Source organism: Jaculus jaculus, chromosome 4 (genome assembly GCF_020740685.1).
Source record: "Jaculus jaculus isolate mJacJac1 chromosome 4, mJacJac1.mat.Y.cur, whole genome shotgun sequence".
Classification (NCBI taxonomy): Eukaryota; Metazoa; Chordata; class Mammalia; order Rodentia; family Dipodidae; genus Jaculus; species Jaculus jaculus.
Genome location: NC_059105.1, coordinates 40,423,976 through 40,450,125, shown reverse-complemented (window position 1 = coordinate 40,450,125; position 26,150 = coordinate 40,423,976). Strand labels below are relative to the sequence as shown.

At 41.1% G+C, this 26,150-nt stretch overlaps 1 protein-coding gene and 2 pseudogenes across 1 annotated transcript; 2 read left to right on the top strand and 1 right to left on the bottom strand.

The window, feature by feature from the left end:
- Positions 1-552: 552 nt before the first annotated feature.
- On the bottom strand, positions 553-4,759 carry LOC101593767 (annotated as a pseudogene).
- An 8,008-nt stretch (positions 4,760-12,767) lies between these two features.
- Positions 12,768-18,290, top strand: C4H2orf69 (chromosome 4 C2orf69 homolog). Its single transcript, XM_004653596.2, has 2 exons — positions 12,768-13,097; positions 17,192-18,290. Exons 1-2 carry the CDS (start codon positions 12,768-12,770, stop codon positions 17,987-17,989), a joined length of 1,128 nt encoding a protein of 375 aa, XP_004653653.2. The 3' UTR covers positions 17,990-18,290.
- A 4,926-nt stretch (positions 18,291-23,216) lies between these two features.
- Positions 23,217-24,495, top strand: LOC101593475 (annotated as a pseudogene).
- Positions 24,496-26,150: the final 1,655 nt, after the last annotated feature.

Here is a 26,150-nt window from a genome sequence, read left to right as displayed (position 1 = left end):
GGGAATTGCACGCCAAGCTGCCATAGCGGCTTTACCAGTTTGTGCCAACAGGCCTAGAGGAAAGTTTTGTTCTCGTTGGTCAGAGGAATATTTCCCTTGACCTGTAAGTTTCTCAGGTGTCCAGCCAGCAGAGGGAGCTCTAGGTCTTTTAGCGTTATTGTTAGCCAGAGTCCTACAGCGTTCAACCCAATCAGCCTGCCATAAAAGGAATTGTCCTCTAGTTAAGACCGACTGTACAACGGTGAGCCACTCATTAGGAGTCAGATAACCTCCCCCCCCCCAAGGCTTTCCAATAAGGAAAGGGTAAAAGGGGCATTAGGTCCATAGTCCTTGACTGCTGAGTTAAGTTTTTCTAGGTTTTTAAAGTGGAGTCGGCGATAAACAGTCTCCTCATCTTCACTATCTTGGCCTGTGGTGGGCATATTGTGGCATGGTATTCTCTGACTTTCTTCCTCCTCATTTTCATTTTCACTTTGAAAATCATCCTCATCAGAGGAAGGCAAGGGAACAGAGACTGCGGGGAGATGGCGTGAAGAGGATGGGGCATCGCGATTAGGGGCAGAGGAGGAAGGCCCGAGGGGGTCGGACCCATATCTCCGATCGGGAGCGTGTGTAGTTTGTGAGCGGGTAACGGGAAAACCAAACAAGGAGAAGACGAGGGACGATGGGGCTGGGGTTGGGGTAAGGGAGGGGGGTGTCCGGCGGAACAGCGAGCAGAGAGACGAGAAAGTTGTTTTCGAAGTTGGAGAATTTCAGTGAGATCTTGAACTTGAGGAGAGGCGAAGCTTGGTCTCAGAAAGGGAATTAGGTGGAACAATCAGAAAAGAGGGCAGAGTCAAAAGAGGAGCAGAGGGGAGAGTTTGGGGGGAAAGAGTTGGGGCAGCAGGGGCGAGGGATGGCCAATCAGGATTGTGATAACGGGCAGCCTCATCTTCTAAGGTGGTTGCATCACCAGGATCGAGAGGGTCATCTAGAGGGGAGGAAGAGGATGAGGGACAAGCAGGAGGAGGCTGAGGTTTAGTGGTAGGTTGCTTCTTTAGAACAGGATTGATTAGGTGAGGCGATTGGTTATGGGGGCGGGGGGTTTAGAAATGTCAATTGGGGGTAGTGGAGGGTAAAGTTGGGGAAGATTCGAAGGGTCAGAAGTATGAGAGTCAGAAACATCAACGAGAGAAAAGGAGTCTGAAGCTCGAGAGGGGGGACGCAAAGGGCAGCGGGAGCCAGGCTGTGAAGACGAGAGACAATGTTCGGCCACAGAGAGAAGGTGGCGTTTACCAGAGTCATTATTCGCTTCCTCGTCAATGTCTTGAATTAAGCCCCAGAAAGAGAAAATAGTTGGGGATAGTGCATCATTGCCTTCCTCAGTGAGTTTCTCATTTAATTCTCTACCTACTCTTTGCCACTTTTTGGGATGAATATTAGGTCCATCAATCACAAACCATGGACGTGTCTTATCAACAAAAATAAAAAACTGCATAAGATCCTTTTTCTTTACCCGTATTCCTCGGTCTCTGAGAGAGGCTTTTAAATCCTTTATGAAAGAAGCCTCTTTAGACAATGAATGGCCCATCTCGATGGGAAGGAATGAAAAAGGAAAACTTACTAGGTCTTGCTGTCTTCTTGGGCAGAGAAGTGGTGACCATTCAAGAACACTCCGGAGATCGTGTGCTGGGGGGTCTCCATCTGGCAGGGGTCCGTGCCTTGAGCCCCACGTTGGGCGCCACGTGTCCCGTCCTGCGGTACCTAGTTATTCATGGGGGCAAGGAGGACCCTAACCTGAAATAAGATGGGCGAGAGAGAGAAAGAGACTCAAGCAAATGTACACTTGTCAAGAGTCCCATTTTATTGAGCCAGAGCGGCCTTTTAAAGGGTTACAGTTAGGGTTAGGGTTTTGGGTGAGGGAGGGGCTGGAGGAGGCAGGTGGTGGAAAGTTACAGAATCTTCTTGGCCTTTGGCCTAGGACAGTTTGCGGTTATTCCGAGAAGTCACAGTACAGTTCTCACATCTCTGCAGTTGCCAGGCAGGATGTTAATCAGTTAGGTGTGGCAGGGTGGGGGGATGGAATCAGTTAGGTGTGGCGGGGTGGGGGGATGAGGAGAGGTCAGAGGTTGCTCAGGGTTTGTCTCTAACAGATAATCTGCACCAGGATTGTTGGGATATCAAAAACTTGCACATATTGTCTGAGTATCACTGACACTCAAAGGCATGCAGAGCCTGGTGGAGTTCACTTGGTATATTGGAGGTAGTAATAGTGGGTCAGAGCTGCTGTCGTACTTTCCCTGCCCTTAGTACCTATTATCTTTGAGTCCTGTGTTTTACCAGCACAAGCCATCTTTGCCCATTTAAATGACTGAGCTCTTACCAAACTCCAAACAAGCAAGTTGGCTGCAGCCTCTGCCACTCTTATACCCTCTGGGAGCCTGGCATAGGGTTAGTGGGTAGCCAACTGGCATTTGAGCTTTTTTTGTCTTCAATCTCTTCACCAATGAAGCTGTCGCTATACAACTTGGCCAGCATTTTATTCCTTGAGACAGTCATCACATGTTGCTATATAATCTCTCCTGTACTAACAATTTGTCCACTACAAAGATTTTCTAATTGTCAACTGGCTGATCAAGGCTCCTAAGAAGTGTCTCCCCTCAAAGATTTTGCACTCAAAAGGGTTCCCCGAAGCCCTAGTTGACCTTTTACCTGATGCTTGCATGTTCTAGGTTACCTACTAGATAGTCAAGAATCATGGAAGACAGTTCCTTAGCTTCCTTGGGTCAGGTTTCCAGTACCATTTCTGTGAACTGGTATTTGATTTTTAATGGCATAGGGCATTTTTTGTATTAGTGACTCCAAAACTTGGAAGGAATTTACAAAAGTTAGCATGTTTTACTTTATTTCATCAACTTCCTAACTGGGTTCATAGCCTTACTGAGTAAAATGCATTAAATTATTTCTGACTAGGCACAAAGAACTGCATTTCTCTGGACTTCTGAATTTATGTTCATCTTCCTCTGGCCACTAAACATCCTGGCCAGCTCTTTTAGAATTGGACAGCATGGTGGCCCTTTGGAGCCTCAGGAATGGCCAGTAATCTTGGTTTAGCAGATACTGGTTTGGCTGTGGGTCTTTGAAGAAATGGTCATTAATTACTGATTGCATTTGGCACACACTGTGTGATACTTGAAGAGATAAAGATTTACCAATCCTTAATTGAAATCTTTTTATCACTTTTTTTTCCCTCTTCACCTTTTCTCCTCCCTTCTACTTTCTCCTTTGCATTTTGATGATTCTAGTGGGCACACCTGTCACTAAGACAAATGTCTCCTCTGACTATAACCTCTTAAAAGTTGTGCACAGCTGGGCGTGGTGGCACACGCCTTTAATCCCAGCACTTGGGAGGCAGAGGTAGGAGGATTGCCATGAGTTCAAGGCCACCCTGAGATGACAGAGTTAATTCCAGGTCAGCCTGGACCAGAGTGAGACCCTACCTCGAAAAACCAAAAAAAAAAAAAAAAAAAAAGTGCACAACGACACTTTTTATTAGATACAATGTATATTAAAATATGTCTATGATGGCACACACCTTTAATCCCAGCACTCGGGAGGCAGAGGTAGGAGGATTGCCTTGAGGTCGAGGCCACCCTGACACTCCATAGTGAATTCCAGGTCAGCCTGGGCGGCTAGAGTGAGACCTTACCTCGAAAAACCAAAAAAAAAAAAAAAAAAATGTCTACGAGAGTTTTGATAGTCTTCTAAATTCACTCTTCTCCTTAATTTAGTGGATTTAATGAAAGATGCAAGAGTAAAGGGATCATTGTGGCAGAAGGGGTTGGGGTACACCAAGGTACCAGAAAGCCAAGGTGGCTATGGTATGTGTAATGAATCTGATTCCCTGGCAGGAAGCTTTGGAAGGCCACTGCATGAAACTGGAAAAGTGAAGCTCAAGCTGCAATGGAGACATCAGGATGTTGGAAATGCCCAGACCATGGAATGCTGAGGCATGGAATGGACCTGGACTGAGAGAGAGAGCTCCCATGTGCTGGAGGGATGGGGCTACATAGCACTTGGGAATAGAAATAATCTCATCACAAGCCACAGATGCTGAACCTGGAGCTCTAGGATTGAATGTATGTCCTGTTTGTTCTCAATCTTGCTTTCGTGCAGTCTTTTCTAAGTATGGCAGCATTCCTCTCTTTTGGAATGGAAGTGTCTACTCTATATTATTGAACACTGGGAGTATGTACCTTGTGTTTTGAATTTATCAGGCTTTTATAATTAAAAGATTGCCGTAGTCAGATGTGGTGGCACATACCTTTAATCCCAGCACTGGGGAGGCAGGGGTAGCGCCCCCCAACAGCCTTTCTCTTCTCCTCTGCTCTTCTGCTGAAAATTCTGGCCTTCAGATGACAAGTTGCTTAGGAAACTTTCCTTTCCTCAGAACTTTGAAGCAGCTTAATCGATTACACAACGATGGAGGCAACCCAGGTTTTGTTTTTGGCAGCATGTAACCATGTCTATTCACTGACCAATGTCCACAATGTGTCAAGGTTGACAGCTAGACAGAAGCTCTGGCTCCTATTTAAGTGGTAATGCCTCACATTAACTTTCCCAACATACACTGGATGGTGTGTCAAAGTTGATCCTATGATGATGCCTGCCAACAGTATGACCTGGCCCTCCTGGATGCTTCTGGTACTTGCCAATGCAGCTATGGCCCATGGGACACATGGCCTCGAAGCTTCCAGGTCTTCCTCAGTCTGGATGGCATGGCAGCAGCCCGAAGGAAAGAGTCTTTTGAATGTCTTTGAGGCAGGGTTTCAGTCTAGCCCTGGAACTCACTCTGTAGTCCCAGGCTAGCCTCTAATTCATACTGATCCTCCTATTTCTGCCTCCTGATTTAATGCACTATCACGGCTGCCTATCCTATTACTTGAAAGTGAAAGTGTTTGAACACCTGATCCCAGCTGGTAGTGCTTTTTTAATATGGAAACTTTAGGAGATGGAGCCTTTCTGCAGGAAGTGAGTAACTGGAGTATGAGCCTTAGTTTTAAAGCCTGGCCCCACTTCCTATGCTTTTTGTTTTTCTCAAAGTTGGGTCTCACTTCAGCCCAAGCTGACCTGAGAACTCACTCACTCTGTAGTCTCAGGCTGGTCCTGACTCACAGCAATCCCCCTATTTCTGCCTCTCAAATGCTGGGATTAATCTCTTGATCATTAAGCATGATATTGGTTGTACATTTCCATAATTCCCTTCATTAGGATGAGGAAGTTTCCTTCTATACCCAGTTTATTGACGGTGTTTTTGTTTTTTAATTGTTGTTGTTTGTTTGGTTCGTTCTTTGGAGGGAGGGCCTCACTATAACCCTGACTAACCTAGAACTCACTCTGTAGTCCAGGCTGGCGTTGAGCTTAAGTCTATCCTCTTACTTCAGCCTCCTGAGTGCTGAGTGCTGGTACTAAAAGCATAAACTACCAGCTCAGTTTTTTTTGTTTGTTTTTTTTTAATCCATGAAAGGATTCTAGGTTTTTTGTTTGTCTGTTTTTTGGTTCAAAGCTTTTCCATGCCAACCAAGAGGAATAGGTATGTCATTTGTAGCATACTTTATCATGAATACAACTCTTTCTGTATATTGCTGGATTTGGCCTGCTAGTATGTTGTTAAAGTTTAAGTTTTTAATTAATTCTATTTTCTCTACACTTTTTAAAAAAATTTTATTTATTTATTTATTTTGAGAGCGACAGACACAGAGAGAAAGACAGATAGAGGGAAAGAGAATGGGCGCGCCAGGGCTTCCAGACTCTGCAAACGAACTCCAGACACGTGCACCCCCTTGTGCATCTGGCTAACGTGGGACCTGGGGAACAGAGCCTCGAACCGGGGTCCTTAGGCTTCACAGGCAAGCGCTTAACCGCTAAGCCACCTCTCCAGCCCTATTTTCTCTACACTTTAACAGTGAGTAAAGTATAATATATGCAAGTACTGTTGGCTAATCATTATATTGGAAGATTCACTTAATGCTAAAGACAGTTTATAAGGTCTTGTATTGATTTATACTTTACTGAAATGTGCTCAGATCATATGCTACAGAAACAGTACAATGGGTGTAATTTAACTAGTGAAACTATCTAAAATCATCTTTTAAATCCCCAAATAATTATATTATTTAGTTTTGTCAGGCATGCTGGGGGCAAAATTATATGCTAGAGTTGCATACCTCATTTGGAGTCCATTCTTCTCAAGGCCCAGTTTGAGCTTGTTAACCCCTACTACCCTGTAAAAACAAGGAAAATTTTAAACTAAAAATAATTGAAAATAATTAGAATATCTCATAGACTCCCTCAAAGAACATCAACTAGGGCTGGAGAGATGGCTTAGTGGTTAAGCACTTGCCTGTTGTGGGGTTCCCCAGAGGGGTCCCTGCTCAGGGCTGTCTACGCGACCCCAAGAACACTCACGCAGGACGCTCTCAATGCAAACCACACAAGGTTTATTGAATCCGATGCATCGGGGCTCAACACAGATTCCTCTCGCAGGAGGGGTGAAGAGCCCCTACCAACGGGTTTGGTCAGCTTATATAGGCTAAAACCACAGGTATGCAGAGTCATAGGGGCTTTCTAGGCGTGGGTCCCTCTGATTGGGTGGGGCCCACGGGGTGGGCTCCTGTCTGGGGGCTTCAGATATGTGTTGACCGTTGATTGGTTGTGTCCAGGTGGGGAGTTATCTTAATGAGGAACTAGGAGTTGTTTGTTCAGCTCGAGTCCCGGGAATTTAGGCATTGTGTAAGGCGTACAAAAGGTCAGGTTCCTCGTGGTGTGCTTTTTACAAAATGGAGGCAGTTGCAAAATGGCGGTTCTGTGATTCAGTGCAGCAGCAAGCAAGCCATATTACAGAAGCTTAAAAAGGCAGGTTAGCAAAGCAAATAGAAAACAGGGCAGCAGAAATAGGGCAACTTTTATCCTTTCACTGTGAAACCTAAGGACCCCAGTTCGAGGCTCAGTTCCCCAGGACCCACGTTAGCCAGATGCACAAGGGGGTGCACGCGTCTGGAGTTCATTTGCAGTGGCTGGAAGCCCTGGCGTGCCCGTTCTCAATCTCTCTCTCTCAGTCTCTTTCTCTCTCTCTCTGTCACTCTTAAATAAATAAATAAATAATGAACAAAAAAATTAAAAAAAAAAAGAACATCAACTGGAATTCAATTCAAACTCCAAGGTAAAACCTAAAATATACCCCCTTTTTATCTCTTAGAGGAAGAAGCATTTAAGAACTTGCTTTTCCTCCTGTGATAGTTAAGGTGTTGTCAACTTGATCTGTTTAGTAATCCACAGGCTGCTTCTAGGAAGGATCAACTAACGGAGGAGGTCTTTCTCCCAGGGTGAGCCCTTCCCCCAGAGTGGGCGGTCCCGCTCAGAGAGGGACTTGATATAAGGAAGCTCTGGGTAGAAGAGTTCCCTTTTTTCCTTCCTTCCTTCCTTCCTTCCACTTGACTGCTGGAGCTGCTCCCTACCTTCTAGCGTGGATTGAAGACCAGTGCGGACTAAAGACCAACATCAACTGAAGACCCACGTGGATCGAAACCCAGCGGCTCCTCAGGAAGCCTCCAGGCTTTCCGGCTCCTCAGGAGGCCTCCAGGTTTTCCGGCACCATCTGCAGTGCCGGTCGGGACTGCTGAGGCATCTGGCCACGTGGACTGAGCAGCTACCAGGTTCGGTGATTCTCAGGCCTGCAACTGCTATTGGACTACTGTAAGCTAATCCAATAAATTCCCTTTATAAAATAATTCATTCTAGTAATTCTGTTCCTCTAGAGAACCCTGACTAATACACCTCCCCTGGTCCATCCTTGATTTCTTGTGTCCACTTATTTTACCTTTGTTGTGGAACTCTGTCCTTTGGTCATGACATGCCCTTTGCCCTCTTCAATCGTCAACAGCTGTGATAACCTAAAAACACCTACAAAAGATTGGGCCCATTAACCTCCCAGGACAGACAGAAGAAGGGCTCATAAGACCCCTCCTCTCCCTAAGAATCTATAGACAGTACTTACTAGGGGAGAGGGGCTCATGAGAGAACACCTCTCCCCACAATTTATAGTCAACTAATTATTGCTAGGGGAAAGGGCTCACAAAACCCTGTACCTCCCCAAGGACATAAAGGCAGTTAACAGTTATTTGAGGAAGAGATGTTTTCTTCAGCAGGGTAGGCACCAATAAGTTGCCTGTGCTCCTCTAAGTAATCATAATTAAACTCTTGGATCACCAAGGCACTCTTGCACAGAATCCTTTTTTTCTGTGTGTGCTGAGGTCAGTTTACATTCATTCATGTCTCCCCAGTGGAACAAAATATTCATGTAACAACCTTTTATTAAAAAAAACTTTATTTATTTATATGAGAGAGAGAGAAAGAGGCGGAAAGAGGGAGAGGGACAGAAGGGGTGCACCAGGCCTCCTGCCACTGCAAATAAACCCCAGACACGTGTGCCCCCTTGTGCATCGGGCTTAAGTGGGTCCTGGGGGATCAAACTGAGGTCCTTTGGGTTTGCTGGCAAACTGCTAAGCCATCTCTCCAGCCCTCATGTAACAACTATTAAGAAGTGAAGTTGCTTATTTGGAGCCCAGAGGCCAAATTTGGCCTGTGCATACATTTAATTTGATATGATGTTTTATAAATAAGTTTAATATCAACACTTATGTGTTGTCAATTGATATATAAACATCCATATGTCTAGTTTCTATGGAAAAATTTGAAGGACTGGAAAACTCGTCCTCAATTTATAAGGTTAGCGGTGAACAGTGACTACTCCAACATACCCATTTAGTTTTCCAGTCTACCATTTCCTAATGTATTACATATGCCAGTTTTTTTAAGCTATTTAAAACATAGGCCTGGCCTCTGTAGGTATTGCAATTTATATGCATTTCCTGTTCTTTCCAAATGTAAATTAGCCTTTCTCAAATTCCTTCTAAAATTTGCAACTTTGTTTTATTCTACTGATCAACAACAAAAGTTTTGAGCCCAGATGGAAACTTTTGAGAACTTGAAACAGGAATTTTAGGGTTCCTTGCCAATATACCAACACACCTATAAATTTAGGGCACCCCAGATTCTTGTCATATGAATTTAAAGATTAAAATCCACAGATCAGAGGGTATGGTTTAGAGAGACTTTGATTAAATAAGGGAAAGAGGAAAAAGTACAGAGATCTCCTGCCATGTGGAGGGCAGGACAGGAGAGGGGGTAGAGAGGGATCGGTGGAGACTTTTAACAGAACATGGAGGTTCAGAAGTGATTCAAGGCAGCTAAGAGAACCCTTGCCCCTGTAAGTGTCTATTTATAACCTGACTGTAGTAGGCTTCACCTTCAGGCTCAGGTGGGTCAGAGTGAGAGTTGATTGGTCTGGGCTAGGGACTGGCTCACAAAGAGAACATCCATGACCTAACCAATTACAATGTCAGGATCAGTTTTAAATTCTAGAAAAGGGGACCTTCCTCCCAAGGAGGGGCTCAGGTTGTTCTGGGAAAGAAATAAGGAGATTCTTAACTGGCAAAGTAAAGACTGCAAGTATAGGCCCAAAGACATTCTTGCATTTTACTTTCAGGGGCCCCGTCACCCTAACTGCCTCAGAATGACAAGAAGCTGAACATGAGCTGTAACCTTTTGGATACAACAAACCATAAGATGCCCACTGAATATCTTTATTAGTTAGAAAAGAGCATAATTCCAACAACTAGTTGTGGTAACACAAGCACATAAGACCTCTTGTTGAATGGAAAATCCAGCTCTGAGTGAAAATAAAAGAGAGAAAGCAGTAGTTCATTTGTGCCCATACTGATTATAAACAACATTAGTCTCATGGAAAAAGACAAAGAGGAGATACAGAAAACAGTACAGAAATATGAAAGGACCAATGAGAAGCATTTGCAAAGTCAGTGGCATCCTATGCAAACAACATACATTCCTCAAATGATAAAGTGAAAGAAAACTGTTACGAAAAAGTTTGTGTAAATCCTTGACTGTGAGGGGAAAAAAATTCTGATGACATTAGTTTGTTCCTTTACTCAGCCCTTTAAATCTTTATCTGTATTTCTCAACAACCTCAATTATCTTAGAGATGCAAAGACAACTTTGTAATAATATTCAATATTTGCTACATTTTGTTCTAGGTACATGCACTTCTTGTTTCCTTCAACACACACACACACACAAATACCCTAAAAGTACAAGACCACAAAATGCAAAAGCTGTATTAGCTTTGAGTTTAAGGTACAGTTTAACAATTCTCTGTCAAATGAAAGTAAGATGTATGAAATTTTCAAAGCAAAAGTGAAAGTTGGTTGCCTTAATGTGATTATGTGCTCATTATTGGACAAGTAGCCTCTATTTGCTTTTAATCAGTATTTTTAGAAAGTAAAGCTACTTTGTAATAATAATTGAATAATTTTTTATTTATGTCAAGTGGAATCCAATAATTTAGCTGAGAGTAGATTGGCAACCTTATAAACCACAAAGAAAACAAAAAAGCAATTACATTTTATTATTTGCCAATTTGTTTCTCCTATAAGCTGTTAATATTTGTATATGCAGAACAAACAGTATATACACTTAAATATACACATATTGACTCAAGACAGTTATGTATATGATGGTTAGATTCTTAGCCTATAGTAAATCATCACTATATATTTATTTTTTTGTAATTTTTACTCATACTTCTTCCCCAAAAGGTTCTTAAAGCACTTAAAATGGCTTCAACCCATCACTGGCATTAACATATACTTCACCACATTGTATTTCTACACATCTAGGGATTATTGGACTCCCAATTTTTCTATACAACTTAAATTGGTTTTGAACACTCTAAAAGTAGCAAGCCCTATTGGCTGCAAACACTACCCACAGCAAACATGTTAACAATGCTTTGCGCCCAATTTTCCTGTCTTAAGCCATGTGCCTTGCCCTCCCCATGACTTCACAACTAATCACAAATTCCTCACTGTATCCCAGGCTGACCCAGAACTCACTCTGTAGTCCCAAGCTAGTCTTGAACTCCTGGTGAACTACTTCTGCTTCACCATACCCAGCTTAAGTTCCTTGTTTTTAGTATCATTTATTTATTTATCTATTTATTTGAGAGAGATAGAGAAAGAGCCAGAGAGAGAGAATGGGCAGGATAGGGCCTCTAGCTGCTGCAAATGAATGACAGACACATGTGCCACCTTGTGCATCTGTGTTATGTGGGTCCTGGAGAATCAAACCTGACTCCTCACCCAGATAGAATGAATTCTAGATAGAGTGGATCACTGAAGCAAAAGGGGAAAAAAACAGTGTTCCAAGAAAGGAGTTTCAAGTCCCATAGAGAAAACACACACTAAAGTTTGGATAGGACTATTTCTCAAAGGAAAGGGATAATTAACGGTCTTTGTAGTGGGTATACATCATATCCCTAAATGTTGCCAGGAAGCACCCCTCCTCTTTAACATTGTTTAAAGTGTATTTTGGAGCTGGAGAGATGGCTACATTTTGGTGCTTGCCTGCAAAGCCTAATGACTGAGATTTGATTCCCTAGTTCCCATGTAAAGCCAGATACACAAAGTGGTAAATGCGTTTGCAGTGGCTGGAAGTCCTGGTGAGCCTCTCTCTGTGTCTCCTTGGAAATAAAAATAAGAAGGTGTAATTCATAACCAGATTAAAAGTTAAAGGGAAGCTAGGCATGGTGGTGAACACTTAATCCCAGCACCTAGGAGACATGAGGAAGGAGGATCACTGTGAGTTCGAGGTCACCCTCAGACTACATAGTGAATTCAAGGTCAGCCTAGACTACAGTGAGACCCTACCTCAAAAACCCCAAGAATAAATAAATAAAGGTTTAAGGATTATCATAGAAAACAAAGTATAAGGTGGGCAGTGGCCCAGACCCAGGAATGAAAGAGGTGTGGTAAGGATGTAAAGTATTATCTTGGGCTGGGGAGATGGCTTAGTGGTTAAGGCACTTGCCTGAGAAGCCAAAGGATCCAGGTTCGATTCTCTAAGCCCCAAGTAGGCCAGATGCACAAAGTGGCGCATACAATTGTAGTTCACTTGCAATGGCTACAGGCCCTGGCTGGCACACGCGCGCGCTCGCTCTCTGATCAAAAAATAAATATTTAAGAAATGTTTAAAAAAAAAGGTATTATCCATGGAGGCCTTATGGCTTTATTTTCAGCGGTGCTGCAAGTTTGAAGTGTTCATTTTTCCTTAATCGTTACAATTTCCCCCATCTTTTAACCGGTCTCGCTCAAGGGTACGAGATTCCTTCATCCAGGGCATGGAGGAGAGTTTCTGCAGACTTTCATACAGGACAGAATTACTTTGACTAATCTAAACTACTTAAACCTCACCTGAAAAATGAAGCTACCGACTGTTAACGATTCCAGACGACTGGGCAGCGACCTTTGGGTGGGTCAACAGCTGCGCATGCGCCACAACCTCCTCCCGCTCTCCACGGTTCCTTTCCTCCTCAGCTTTTTCCCAGACTTCCGTTCGAACTTCCCGGGCGCGGCGGCGTCCACCAATCACACACGTCCTTTCCTCGGCCCCGCCCCTCCGCCGCCGGAGCGCCAGGCGTGCACACCCCTCCCCTGCCGACGCACGCTACGCGCGCGCGCGAACGTGGACCCCTGACGCCATCGTCACCGCGTGCTTCCCCCCCCCGCCCCCCCGCCCGCTCCCCGCGCGCTGGCCACTCCCGCGGGCCGTTGGGCGGCCGGCCCTATTCCCTCCCGGAGTACGCCCCGAGCCCCATGTGGGGGTTCAGGCGCCTGTGGTTCCCGCCGCCGCCGCCGCCGCCGCTGCTCGGACTCGGGGCCGCCAGCTCGTCCAGCCTGCCGGCCAGAACCATGAGCCAGGATGGCCGCGGCGGGCCGCCAGGCGCCCCCTCGGCGGAAGGACGCCGCCCGCGTTGCCTGCACTTGTCCGCGGTGCCGGGGGCCGACCCGCAGCGCTGCAACGAGTTGCTCCTGCTGGCGGCGGCGGCGGGGGAGGGAGCGGAGCAGCGGGGCCTCCCGCAGGAGCCGGCCACCGAGGAGCCGCCGCCCCAGCATCACGTCCTCTATTTCCCCGGGGATGTGCAGGTAACCCGGCGCCGGCCTGAGCACCTGTCTCCTCCGGGCGAGCCCCTGGCCTCCCCTGAGCCACACCCACACGCTCCCCCTCCGGGGTGGCGCTTCTGTGACTCCACGAAATTCCTTCTCCATTGAACCCCAGGGGGACTGTGTCCTTGGAGGACTGCGATCCCGCAAGTGCCCAGGAGTCCATCCAGTCGTGTGAATTTGAGACTTACGGGGAATAAAGACATAATGCATGTTCTTCTCTTAACTTGCTTCCTCAGAGCACCCGGATAGTGAGGTGGGAGGGGTTGTACAGAAAATGCTGACAGTATCAGCAAACAACAAAAAAATCCATTACAAAGGCATGATATTTTCAGTAATCCTAACAAAAAGTGAAAAAGAGACACTAATTGCAAAGAATACCAACGTTTGATGCTCACTTAAATTCTTTCTGAACTTTTTTGTTTTGTATTTTATGATTGTAATTAGTTTTATAGCTGCAGGCAAATACCCATTATCCTGAAAGCTGAATTTAATCTGTGTTCTAATACCTTAGCCATGTGGCAATATCTACATTAATTAAAGTTAAAAACCAGAGTTCTCTATCTCACTAAGTTGCATCACAAGTGTTCAGTACAGGTGGCTTACATGCACAGCAGTACATAGTAATTTCATAGAACATTCCTGTCATCATTGAAAGTTCAGTTAGCCAGCACTAGTGTAGACAGGTAATGTTACAATATAGAAAGATGTGTGTGTGTTTACATATGTCCTCTCTCCCTCCTTCCTTTTTGATTGATTGTTTTCTGAGGTAAGGTTTCACTCCAGCCCAGGCTGACCTGGAATTCACTATGTTGTCTCAGGGTGGCCTTGAACTCTTAGTGAACTCACTACCTCTGCCTCCTGAGTGCTGGGATCAAAGGTTTGCACCACCCGTGCCCAGCTTTTCTTTCTTCCTTTCCTTTCCTTCCTTCTCTCATTCCTTCCTTCCCTTTTTTTCTTTGCTGAGAGAGAGAGAGGAAGAACGAACCAGGGACTCTAGCCACTGCTATTGAACTCTAGATACATGCACCACTTTTTGCATCTGGCTTTATGTGGGTACTGGGGAATCAAATCTGGGTGACTAGGAGTTGCAGGCCAGCACCTTGCTGCTGAGCCATCTCTCTAGCCCTCGATGTGTTTCTTAAACCATGGAACTATTTATTGTTTTTCAGATGTATGCTTTGTTTCCATTACCAAATAATCCTAAAGATAAGTATTTTCTTTTGCTCAAACTCATCCGCTTGTATAGGTGACTGGTAGTAAAAATTGAAGGAAAAGGAAAACTGCCATTTAGGTTTAAGAGGAAAGAATTTACTCAGTTGATGTCTTTGTACTTTGTACTCAGATTGGGAAAACAGCATGTGGCATTTCTGACACTTCCCAGCTACTGCATTACATGCCTTTAAACAGCAATGATGCTAACTGAATACCACCAACTGTGTAAAAGTGTGCCAACCAGATGAGGTCTGAAATGTACATACAGAGTGTTGCCTTCTCTGATTTCATCATCATCTGTTGATGGAAATTAGCTTTTTGGGCAGTCATACAGTGGTAATTTGGGCAAAGGATGAGCAATATAAAAATACTAGGTCTTATGGAAAAATAATAGAAGAAAAAGGCATGAAAAGGCTTTAAGGCCGGACATGGTGGCACATACCTTTAATCCCAGCACTCAGGAGGCAGAGGTAGGAGGATCGTCATGAGTTCGAGGCCACCCTGAGACTATATAGTGAATTCCAGGTCAGCCTGGGCTAGAGTGAGACCATACCTCAAAAAGCAATCCATCCATCCAAAAAGGAAGGGGGTGGGTAAGAGAGAGAACCCAGTAAGTTCCAGTAACTTCTTATTCTTGGAGTATAAAATAATTCAAGTACCCTGGTTCTCCATTCTTGGGTTTTTCTTCTGTCTTCACTCTTACACCTGTCATCTTAAATCCTGACAAGTCTTGACATTTGTATATTTAGCCTGGACATATGCTTGATTTTCATTTAGACTTACCAATTGCACACAATTAGGTACAGGTTTTTTTGTGGCTATCTCAAAATAAAAAAATCTATGTACTCCTGTATAGTCTTTCTCTAATCAGTGGAGGAAACATTACCCTTTTAGTTGCTTATTAGAGATCTTGTAGTCATCCTTTAGATTGGTTTCATATCTCATGTCTAATCCATCAACAAATTCAGTGACTGTCCTCTCAGTGTATCGAAAATGATCAGAATAGTGTTTAAAAATGAGTTTTTATGCCATACTTCTCAAAACTCTCCAAATGGCTTCCACATTCAAGAGTCATAGCAAGGGTATTCTCTACAGCCTGGAAAGCTTTTCTTCACTGTCTTTTGCCCCCCACCCCCATTTTCTCACTGACTGTGCATTTTACTTTTTACTCTCCTTTAGCCTCATTGGCCTTCTTGTTCACACATGATAGGCATACCTCACCTTAAAAGTTGTAAGTATACTACAGTAGAACAGTATTCCTTGAGTTAGTTGTGTATTTATTACCTTACCTCTTTTAAGTCTTTTTGAGCTCCTCTTGAAGCCTTTAAAAAAATTTTTTTTTGTTTATTTATTTGAGAGCAAGAGCAAGAGAGAGAGAGAGGCAGGCAGAGAGCAAGAGAGAGAATGGGCGCGCCAGGGCTTTCATCCACTGCAAATGAACTCCAGATGTGTGCGCCCCATTGTGCATCTGGCTAACGTGGGTCTTGGGGAATCGAGCCTTGAACTGAGGTTTTTAGGCTTCACAGGCAAGCACTTAACCACTAACCCATCTCTCCAGCCCTCTTGAAGCCTTTTATGACCATCCCATTTAATAATCATACACAGTCTCCATATTAACTTTTCATTTTTATTTCATGTTATTTTTTTTTTAAGTTCATTTGGCTTACTACTAAAATGTAAGCTTATGTCTATTCACTTAAAATTTGTGCTTAGTGACTGGCATGTTCTGGTTGCTCAGCAGATCACCTTGCAGAAACAAATACATATAGGTTACTCCGAAAAATGCAAGAAATACTTGATATGTGTTGACTATCATAAAATTTTTAGGCTGAGACTTAATCTCTATCTTTGCATGTAATTTTTCTGACCTTAATGTTTATCCATATGAAAATTTCCTCATCAGATACAGCTCAGCTTTTATGCGATAATCCAATTATAAAACTTAGATTTGTTTCATATGGATTAAACATTCCTTTTTCCTTTTGTTTTTGATTTGAATAATAAGTGTTGCACAGAATAAGACCAAACAACTTTGTAAGATATCATTAGAAAAAAGCTTTGCCTCATATTGATACAGATTTGTTATTTGTTAATGGAACTGGTTAGTGATATGACTTTTAATTTTTATTTATTTATTTTTGAGGTAGGGTCTCGTTCTAGCCAGGCTGACCTGGAATTCTCTATGTAGTCTCACTTTGGCCTTGAACTCATAACAGTCCTGTTACCTCTGCCTCCCAATACTAGGATTAAAGGCATGCAACACCATGCCTGTCCCATATGATTTAAAAATACTCCTTATTACCATTACCATCTTCAGGTTTCCTTTGTAGTAAGTTTTCAGTGTATGTTCTATACTTGTGCTTTTTTAAAACATGTATTTTTGACTGAGTACAAAACTAATAAAAACATATTAAATCTATTAAAAATGTATTTTCATTTGCTAGCAGAGAGGGAGAAAGAGGCAATGGGTGTTCCAAGGCCACTTGCCACTGCAAACAAACCCCAGATGCATGCACCACTGATCCATCTCCCCAGCCTTAAAAGAGAACTAGTTTAAGCTTCTGTCTTGATTAAAAAGTTGGCATAGTGAACCCCACTTATATTTTCAGTTGATGAATTAAGAAACTTCATTATCTGTATAGTAAATATTTAAAATAACTTTTAAAACCTAAAATTTAAATTTCTTTCTAAGTTATCTCATTTTAAAAAAGTTTACTAATCCATGTTACTGACCTGTTTAATGGATTTGAGGCTTAACATGAAGTGCTTTGTTCAAAATCTTTTAATCAGAAAGAAATGATAAAAATATGAAGTTATTGTGCCATGTACTTGATGCTTATTTCATCCTTCTCACCTTTCAGAATTACCATGAAGTTATGACTCGTCATCCTGAGAATTATCAGTGGGAAAACTGGAGTCTAGAAAACACTGCCACAATTTTAGCCCATCGGTTTCCCAACAGTTATATTTGGGTAATAAAGTGTTCCCGAATGCATTTGCACAAGTTCAGCTGCTATGACAATTTTGTGAAAAGCAACATGTTTGGTGCCCCAGAACACACCCCTGACTTTGGAGCCTTTAAGCACCTGTATCTGTTACTAGTTAATGCTTTTAACTTAAGTCAGAATGGTTTGCTGTTGAAGAACAGGAATGTTTGGAATAAGAATTCTGAAGCATCTAACTGTATGTCTACTTCTACTAGTAATGGTTCCCAGGGAGAAAAAGAGAGGACCTGTGAAAAGTTTTCTCCACCATCACTAAATGGTGCATCATTTACATTGATTGGATTCAGTAAAGGTTGTGTTGTTTTGAATCAGTTGCTGTTTGAATTGAAAGAAGCCAAGAAAGACAAGAACATAGACACTTTCATCAAAAGCATAAGAACAATGTATTGGCTGGATGGCGGTCATTCTGGAGGAAGTAATACTTGGGTTACATATCCAGAAGTCCTAAAAGAATTTGCACAAACAGGTATTACTGTTCATACTCATGTAACACCTTATCAAGTACATGATCCAATGAGATCCTGGATTGGAAAGGAGCACAAAAAATTTGTTCAGATACTTGAAGATTTTGGTGTGCAGGTGACTAGCCAAATTCATTTTGCAAATGAAACTCCGTCCATAGAGAATCACTTCAGGGTTCATGAAGTATTTTGAAACTACAAGAATATTAATGGACTTGTTTAGTGGAAAAGCATAAGCACTTTGTTGTAAGTTCTCACAATGAGATATAAGATATAATTCATTAGATTCATTGAGTTTGGGAGCAGGGAGGAGCACACATTCCTAAAATATGAGTGTAATGTGCAGTAGGATTCCTTGCATGTGAATGTTTTAAATTGTAGAGTGGATTAAAACTGATTGGAAATCTAAGAATAATTTATGTAATTATATGAGGAGATGTGGGACCCTTAAAAATTAAAAAAAAACAAAACAAAACAGTAGAGTCCTTTTAAAAGGCAACAAAATTTTTGTTGGAAGTAGCTAATTTTTTGTGCTGTCTTAATTTTGGTGATGTAACAGTAGTTGGCTATTTGGGCACTCAGAATTTAATTAGCAACATTTCATTTCTTTCTTCAACATAATGCAGGTGCTCTGATTTCTGTCATTTTTGAAGTAATTGTGTCCTGCCTCTTATGTTTCTTATGTTTTGCAAACTCATGGATTCATTCTTATGTACCATCAAGTGTTTTTTTTTTCCTCAAGTTAAAATATGTGTATTTTCTGAATGTCTAAAACCATGCAATAATGTCAAGTTGGTTTTTAAAAACATACTATAAGCACTGTGACTTAATTTTTAACTGACAGTTTTTAGTTGTAATTGCTCAACTGAAAAGGAGACAAATTTCACAAATTATTTCTTCAGAAAATTTTGTCTGCCTAAAGAAAATATCTTGCAAAAATGCAAAATTACATGCAATAAGAAAGGTTGCAATGGAAAGTTTGAAGACACAAATAATTAAAATTTTGGCCCAGAAACTGATTTAGTTTAACACTGATATATAATTTGGATGCTTTATCTTGCCCATTTTTCTTGGCTAGATAGATGTAGTGAATTTCAACCAACATTGGAACAAAGCTGTGTGAATTATGAAAAGTGATGACTTTTTATTAATAATTAGCTTTTCAGATCATGAAATAACTAAGCAAGAAAGTAACATACTGCTTTAGGACTGAAAAAAGCAGGTACTGGATAGATATTAATCTTGATGGCCCAGAAAACCTACATTTATTAATACTGTAGAAAGTGTTAATTTTTTGGTTTCTTCCTAAACTGTATATGTATGTATGTGTGTGCGCGTGTATATATATAGTGTGAAAAAAAAATATATATATATACACACACACATACATACATACAAACATATATATATATTATGAGAATGGATTCCTTCAGGCCAAGTTCTTAAAACATAATCTACATTTCTCTAAGGCAAATTTTGTATTACTCCACTTTCCTTGAGTATCTGCATATCACCTTACTTTCAACACTGTTTGGATAGCTACTTTATGTTTTCTTAATAATCCTTGAATAAATTCACATGTTTCTAATGTAAAATAGGTGAATTACTGGTCAAAGGAAAAATACAAGGTATCTACACAGGATTAACTGAAGATAGAAATTGTAATAAGAATTCATTTTAAAAGTCTGAGTTCATCACCAATCATAGATGCTTAACTTTGTTATGTATTAAATGAATATTATAGACTTACTCAGCACCTACCTAAAACTGCTATCACCTCAAAGTGAGATGGTGTTGAAAACAAAAATATTTCTGGAATGAAAATATAGTCAACTTATCTCATATACAGGTGTTTCTGTTTAATATTTCAGATTGCTCCTTTCTCTGCACTTGTGTAAAATTGTTAATGTAAATGTATGTCCTGTTAATGTAAATGTGTGTCCTCTTGGATTGTGCCTTTGTAATGAGTCAAATGAGAAAAGTAGTCCTACAAATGTAAGTTACTGCCGCCACAGCATGAATGTATAATTGTATTAAAAAATTAATAACCCAAGGAAATGTTTGGATGTGTTTTATCTCATTAGCACTGTTCATTGAGCTCAGTATTTGAAAAGAAACTTTCCACCTTGCCAGTTTAAGTTTCTCTTTATTAACTGCCATATCTTTTTCAAATGATGAACATTGGAAGCCTTTCTTATAAACTACCTTTTAAAGAATACTCCATAAAACCTTCCATTATATAGCCATTTCTTCTGTTGAGTTTCCTGGAGAGATCTATCCCTAAGCAAGTTCTTTTCTTTGCTAATCACCTTAGATCTTTGGTATTTCATCAGTTCTTTAAGAGCTTTGTTGAAATATGGCGTGACCTATTTTTCATCTCCTTCCATGTCTGAGCACTCACCAAGCACAAGGAGGATCTATGCAATGAGAACATATTACACTCTAGCATGTTAACATGAAAATGTGTAATAACTTAGAGCTCAGAAAGGAAAATCTGAAATATTCATAAAAGACATTCTGTTTTACATCATTTAAGGGCTTACTAGAGAAACCTTAAGTGATGAGACATAAAGAGACCTATGGTGTTTTACAAATCTAGAGGACATGCATTTCTCATCAGTCACTGAAGATGGTGACTATAGCATCTCCTGGGTGTATTGAAAACACACACACATGGCTTGTGTGCTTAAAACTAAGAACTACAGTTCTATAACTGCCATTCTTAGTTCCTCTTGACCACATCTATTTTCCAGCCTGAAGAAAGCAGTCATGATGACACAGATACAATTCTATCCAGACTTTCTGTATCATCTATCCCCAAAACTCCTTATCTTCCACTTCTAAAACTTTTTATGGGTGAGAGCCTCACTACTGGATTTTCTACATATGTTCACATAGCTGTGTTTGTAGCAGTTATCTTCTCATTACTAGGACAAAACACCCAACCAGAAATATATGAGAGAGACAGACAGTAAGTATGCATGCTTTAGGACCTTTTGGCACTACAAATGAATTCCAGACATGTACCACTTTGTGTATCTGGCTTTATGTGAGTGCTGGGAAACTGAACCTGGACCACCAGGCTTTGCAAGCAAACACTTAACCACTGGGCAATCTCTCCAGCTCCTAAAGATGTATTTTGAAAGGATAATATGAACAAAAACATAATACAAAGGTGCACAGTCCTCCCACCTGTTAACCTCTTCTCAGGGCAACCACTCACTGATTGTGTATCCTTGCAGAGCTAATTCTATTCCTGTGTAAATAAGTACTTACATATAGCATACCTTATTTTCTACAGATGGCAGTATAATGTCAAAGGATTTTATGTAATTACATTGAACAAACCGCATGGCAGTGCATATTCGTATCTCATTCCTTGGTTGCCTAATAATTCCCTTTGTGTTACATTTTGCTGTCTACCCATTCATTAATTTTATTTGAAGGCAAGCACCTTTAACCACTGACCAATCTCTCCAGCCCTCATTAGTTTTATTTGGAATCCTTGTTTATGTAAGTAAGCATTGTAGTAAGAAGCTGTGTCTAATGGGGAAAAAAAGAATTCCTTTGTGAATTAGGCCAAGCTCCCTAACAGTGCCCCCCCCCACCAAAAAAAGTCAGAAATATTTGATATGCTACATATGGAAGAAAGAATGGGAGATAATTAATAATATGGTCCCCTGGGCTGGAGAGATGGCTTAGTGGTTAAGTGCTTGCCTGTGAAGCCTAAGGATCCCGGTTCAAGGCTCGGTTCCCCAGGTCCCACGTTAGCCAGATGCACAAGGGGGCGCACGGAGTTCGTTTGCAGAGGCTGGAAGCCCTGGCGCGCCCATTCTCTCTCCCTCTATCTGTCTTTCTCTCTGTGTCTGTCGCTCTCGCTCTCAAATTAAAAATAATAATAATAATAATAATAATAATAATAATAATAATAATAATAATAATATGGTCCCCTACAACAAATCCAAGTTTTCATAGCAGCTTTTAGCCCGGACAGTCATTTATGCTATCTGCATTGCTTAGGTAATTTCTAAGATTCAACAATAGAGCAATGGAAGATTTAGAATCTGAGTAGTATTTTATTCATTTGGCCTTAACCTAGAAGACAAAGAGAATTGAATTATTTAAGTTTAAAATAACTTGAAAAATTAAGACGAGAAATCATTTTTAAAACTTCCCAAAAGGTTCACTGTAGCTTTCTAAATATAATTTGATATTGCAGGCAAAGCTGGTTCAGGTTCAGCAAAGGAATATTACTAGCACCAGCCATTATCTATGGGCTTATCATTAGTTCTTTGTATTCTTGTAGTTATCAGTTGTATTGTAAGGATGAGGAAAAATAATCTCATAGTTAATTTGCCTAAAATCTCCAGTTTCTTTCCCCAATGCAAAACAAATATGTATTGAACGGATCATGACGTTTTTGGAGCTGAGACTGAACCTAGTTGCTCATACTTAGGTAAATGTGTTAAAAGCTAACTATAAATACTATGTAAACTAAGAAAGGTTTTGTCTTTTTCTTTTCTGATGCAAAAGAAATTAGTTTTTGCTTTGATCAAAAAAACAACTTGAAATCTACAAAAAAAAAAAAAAGAACTCAGAAAAACCTGATCAACTTGGCTAATATATTAAAATTTTCTAGCTTTTCAAGTTGTATTTTTTTTCCGCTAGTTAAGGTCTTGCTGTAGCCCAGGCTGACCTGAAATTCACTCTGTAGTCTCAGGGTAGCCTCAAACTCACTGCAATCCTCTTACCTCTGCCTTCTGGGATTAAAGGCATGCACCACCACACCTGGCTGAGATTTTGTTCTTTAAAGAAGTATTTCTTGGCAGTGCTTAGTAGGCTTAAACCTTCAGCTGCCAACACAAACTGTTGGTTGGGGCACCATGTCTCAGGTTACATAGGTCCCTTTCCCTCTCACTGGTGGGCCAGAAGCCTTGAGAACCCTTTGCTTTGCTTAGCTGGTTGAAACCAAGGGGCCACCTGGCTGAGCCCCCACAGGACTGAGGCGGTATCCTCTGAGACCCAACAGGGGTAAAGGACCAAATCAAAGCTGTACTTTTAATCTTTTTAATTTCTTTGAGAGAGGCAGAGAAAGAGAATGGGCATGCCAGGGCCTCAAGCCAATGAAATTTGAGACACATGTTGCACCTTGTGCATGTGGCTTACGTGGATCCTGGGCAATTGAACAGAGGTCCTTTGGCTTTGCAAGCATCTTGCTTAACCACTAAGCAATCTCTCCAGCCTACTTACTCCATAGGCACTGAAGAGAATATGTTCCTGGGACATATTCTGTTGTCATAAATTCCATTACCAGTTAGAAATAACTGATTTTATTTTGAAGGAGCTTCATTCTCAGGATTTACTTCTCAAGGTCAAAAGTTGATTATTTCAGGAGTTGAAGCTAATTCTAATGTTAGATAATGGCAACAAGTGACTTCAAAAGAAGCTTATGGAAACTACAGCAAGCACTTCCCTTACTGAATTACCCTACAAGGTGAATTCTGTGTGTGTGGTTGGGTGGGTGGGAGGCAGGGTCTCCTGCTGCTACAAACACCAGACACCTATACCTGACATAAGTGCTCAGAAATTAAACCCAGGCCATCATGCTACACAAGCAAGTGCCTTTAACCACTAGCTAACTTCCACTGCCCAGTTTGATAAAGTGAGTCACAGCAGCATCTTTGCCAATCAGCAGCTATTCTTACCTTACACTTTCCTTATGTAACAGAACTTCTGATGAAATCCAAGAGAAAGCTCATAGGAAAGAATGACTTGCACTTTACAGACGCTATCTTATCAGCTTCTTCATGATCAATTTGACTATAAACCAATTTTGTTGAAAAAGCAATTTATACGTGGATTTGCTGAATGGAAAATCCAAATTATTTGTAATGTTTTGAACTGTGTGATGAAAAAACCCAAAGAATTGAATGGTCCTGATAAGATTCTGTCTTACCAAAGAAAGAAAATCATTTGGGTTAAGTTAGATCCTTGTTGGATTAGTAAAACAGCACCTGTAGGAGCTATTGGAATTGACATGAGTGGCAGAGTTATGACTTCAGGAAAAGAAGAAAGCTGTAGGGGTCCACCACCTGTGTAATGCAGACCATGTTGACATTCCTGAGGACTGTCCCTTCAGAAGCAGATACTGTCAGTGAAGATTTTGATGAGTCAGATAAAAAGATGAATGAAACAATGGTTTCAAAAGTGAAGGTTTCTGAAATCAAGGCTGAGCAACAGGATACAAATTATAATCCCGAGATTACTGCATTTCTGACCATGTTTTCTGAATGCCAAGAGAAGCTTAAGATGCTGGCTTTCCTAGAGAAAAGCCTGGAAGAGGCCAGGAAAGGGAAAGTGATGGTCTATGAGAAGACATGGAACGATCTTGTAAGTCATGTCACTCTTCTTGAAACAAATGCTGTTGTCTAAGAAGAATGAAGATGAAGAGCTTAATCTTCCAGATGATGATTGTGCTTCCGTTAGTGACATGGATCTTATACACTTTGAGAGAAAAAGCAATGTGGAGGGGCAGTGAGTGGCCATCGGTCATCTGGTCATAGAACAGTATCAGCTCAATCAACCTCCAGAGGCTCAACTTTTAATTACTGTGGTTTGAAAGATCTTTCAGAGGAAACCACAATCCAGAAAAATGGAAAGGATGAAAGAAATGTAAGAAGGGTTGGAGAGATGGCTTAGTGGTAAAAATGCTGGCCTGCAAAGCCTAAGGACCCAGGTTTGATTCCCCAGAACCCACATAAGCCAGATGAACGTGGTGGGGCATGCATCTGCAGTTCATTTGCACTGACACATCCATTCTCTCTCTTTCATAAATTATTTTTTAAAAAATGCTTGAAATATGTAAGTCACTAAATGCAGAATTTCTACATGAAGTTCTCTAGGACTTTGGCTACTTATATATGTATATTTTAAGAATTCTCAGTGATAGAGAGATGGCTTTGCAGTTAAGGTGCTTGCCTGCAAAGTCTAAGGACCCAGGTTCAATTCCTCAGGACCCACGTAAGCTACATGCACAAGGTGGCACATTCATCCGGAGTTTGTTTGCAGTAGCTAGAGGCCCTGGCACATCTATTCCATCTGCCTCTCAAATAAATGAAATAAAGAATTCTCTTTTTATAATTTTAATATACTGTAATATTTTTAAAAGAATTCAGATTCTACTGAGTATGTGAGGTTTTCATTCGTTTTTGACTACAAACTTTTAAATATTTAAAAAAATTTTTTTTTACATTCTTTTTGAGGCAAACCCAACATACTGGCCATTTGTTAATGCAAGTAAGAGACTTGGCATGCCAGGGCCTCCAGCCACAGTAATCGAATTCCAGATGCATATGCCACCCTGTGCACATGTCACTTTGTGCATCTAGCTTCCATGAGATCTGGGGAGTTGAACATGAGTCCTTAGTCCTTGCTTCTCAGGCAAGCACCTTAACCACTAAAGACATCTCTCCAGTCCTAAAATAATTTATTTTTTATTAAAAAAGCAATTATTGGACTTAGCCCAGCAGTTAAAGGTCCTTGCTTACAAAGTGTAATGGACTGGGTTCAGATCTCCAGTACCTACATAAAGCCAGATGCGCAAAGTAGCACAAGTGTTTGGAGTTAATTAATCAGTGGCAGTATGCTCTGGCATGCCCTCTCCTTCCCATTCTCTTCCTCTCTCTGCTTGCAAATAAATAAAAATATTTTTAAAGTATTTTTTTAAAAAGGGATATTAGATAAGTTTTTAATGTTTACTAGGGAAAGCATTAAGTTAAGGTTTAAACATAGGTATAAAGTAAAAAAAAGCAGATTTGATTCTGAGTAGTAAAAGAAGCCAGAGTCAAATGACACATCTGAACAAATCAGAATAATCTAATCATATTAACTAGTATTTCCAGTCCTTATTATAAATCAAACACCCTGTAAAATTTACTAAATATCTACACCATATCTCAAACACTCTAAATCAAAGCCTTCAAAGTTGGTGCCTATGCTCTTGTTTAATAAAATGCCTCCAAGATTCTGATTATGGCAAATATAGAAGAAAACTACCCATTTCTTGTCCTTGCCCTAAAAAAGTGACTTATAAAATAAACCAACTGTTTTATACCCATATATACTTTATGTGCCTCAAAGGAAGAGGTTGCTCCTTCAGCTTGTTATCTCATTCTATTTGCAGTGACTAGCTCAGGAAAGACAAGAACAAAACACGTTGCAGCAGGGTTTTAGTAGGCAATTTAGAGAAAGCTTCCTCATTCTAAGAGAGAGCCTATGGAGTCCAGCCAGATTCTTGCACTGCATATCAATGAAGATGCACAAGGCCCCAGCTGCTACTGGCAGTTATCCCATGA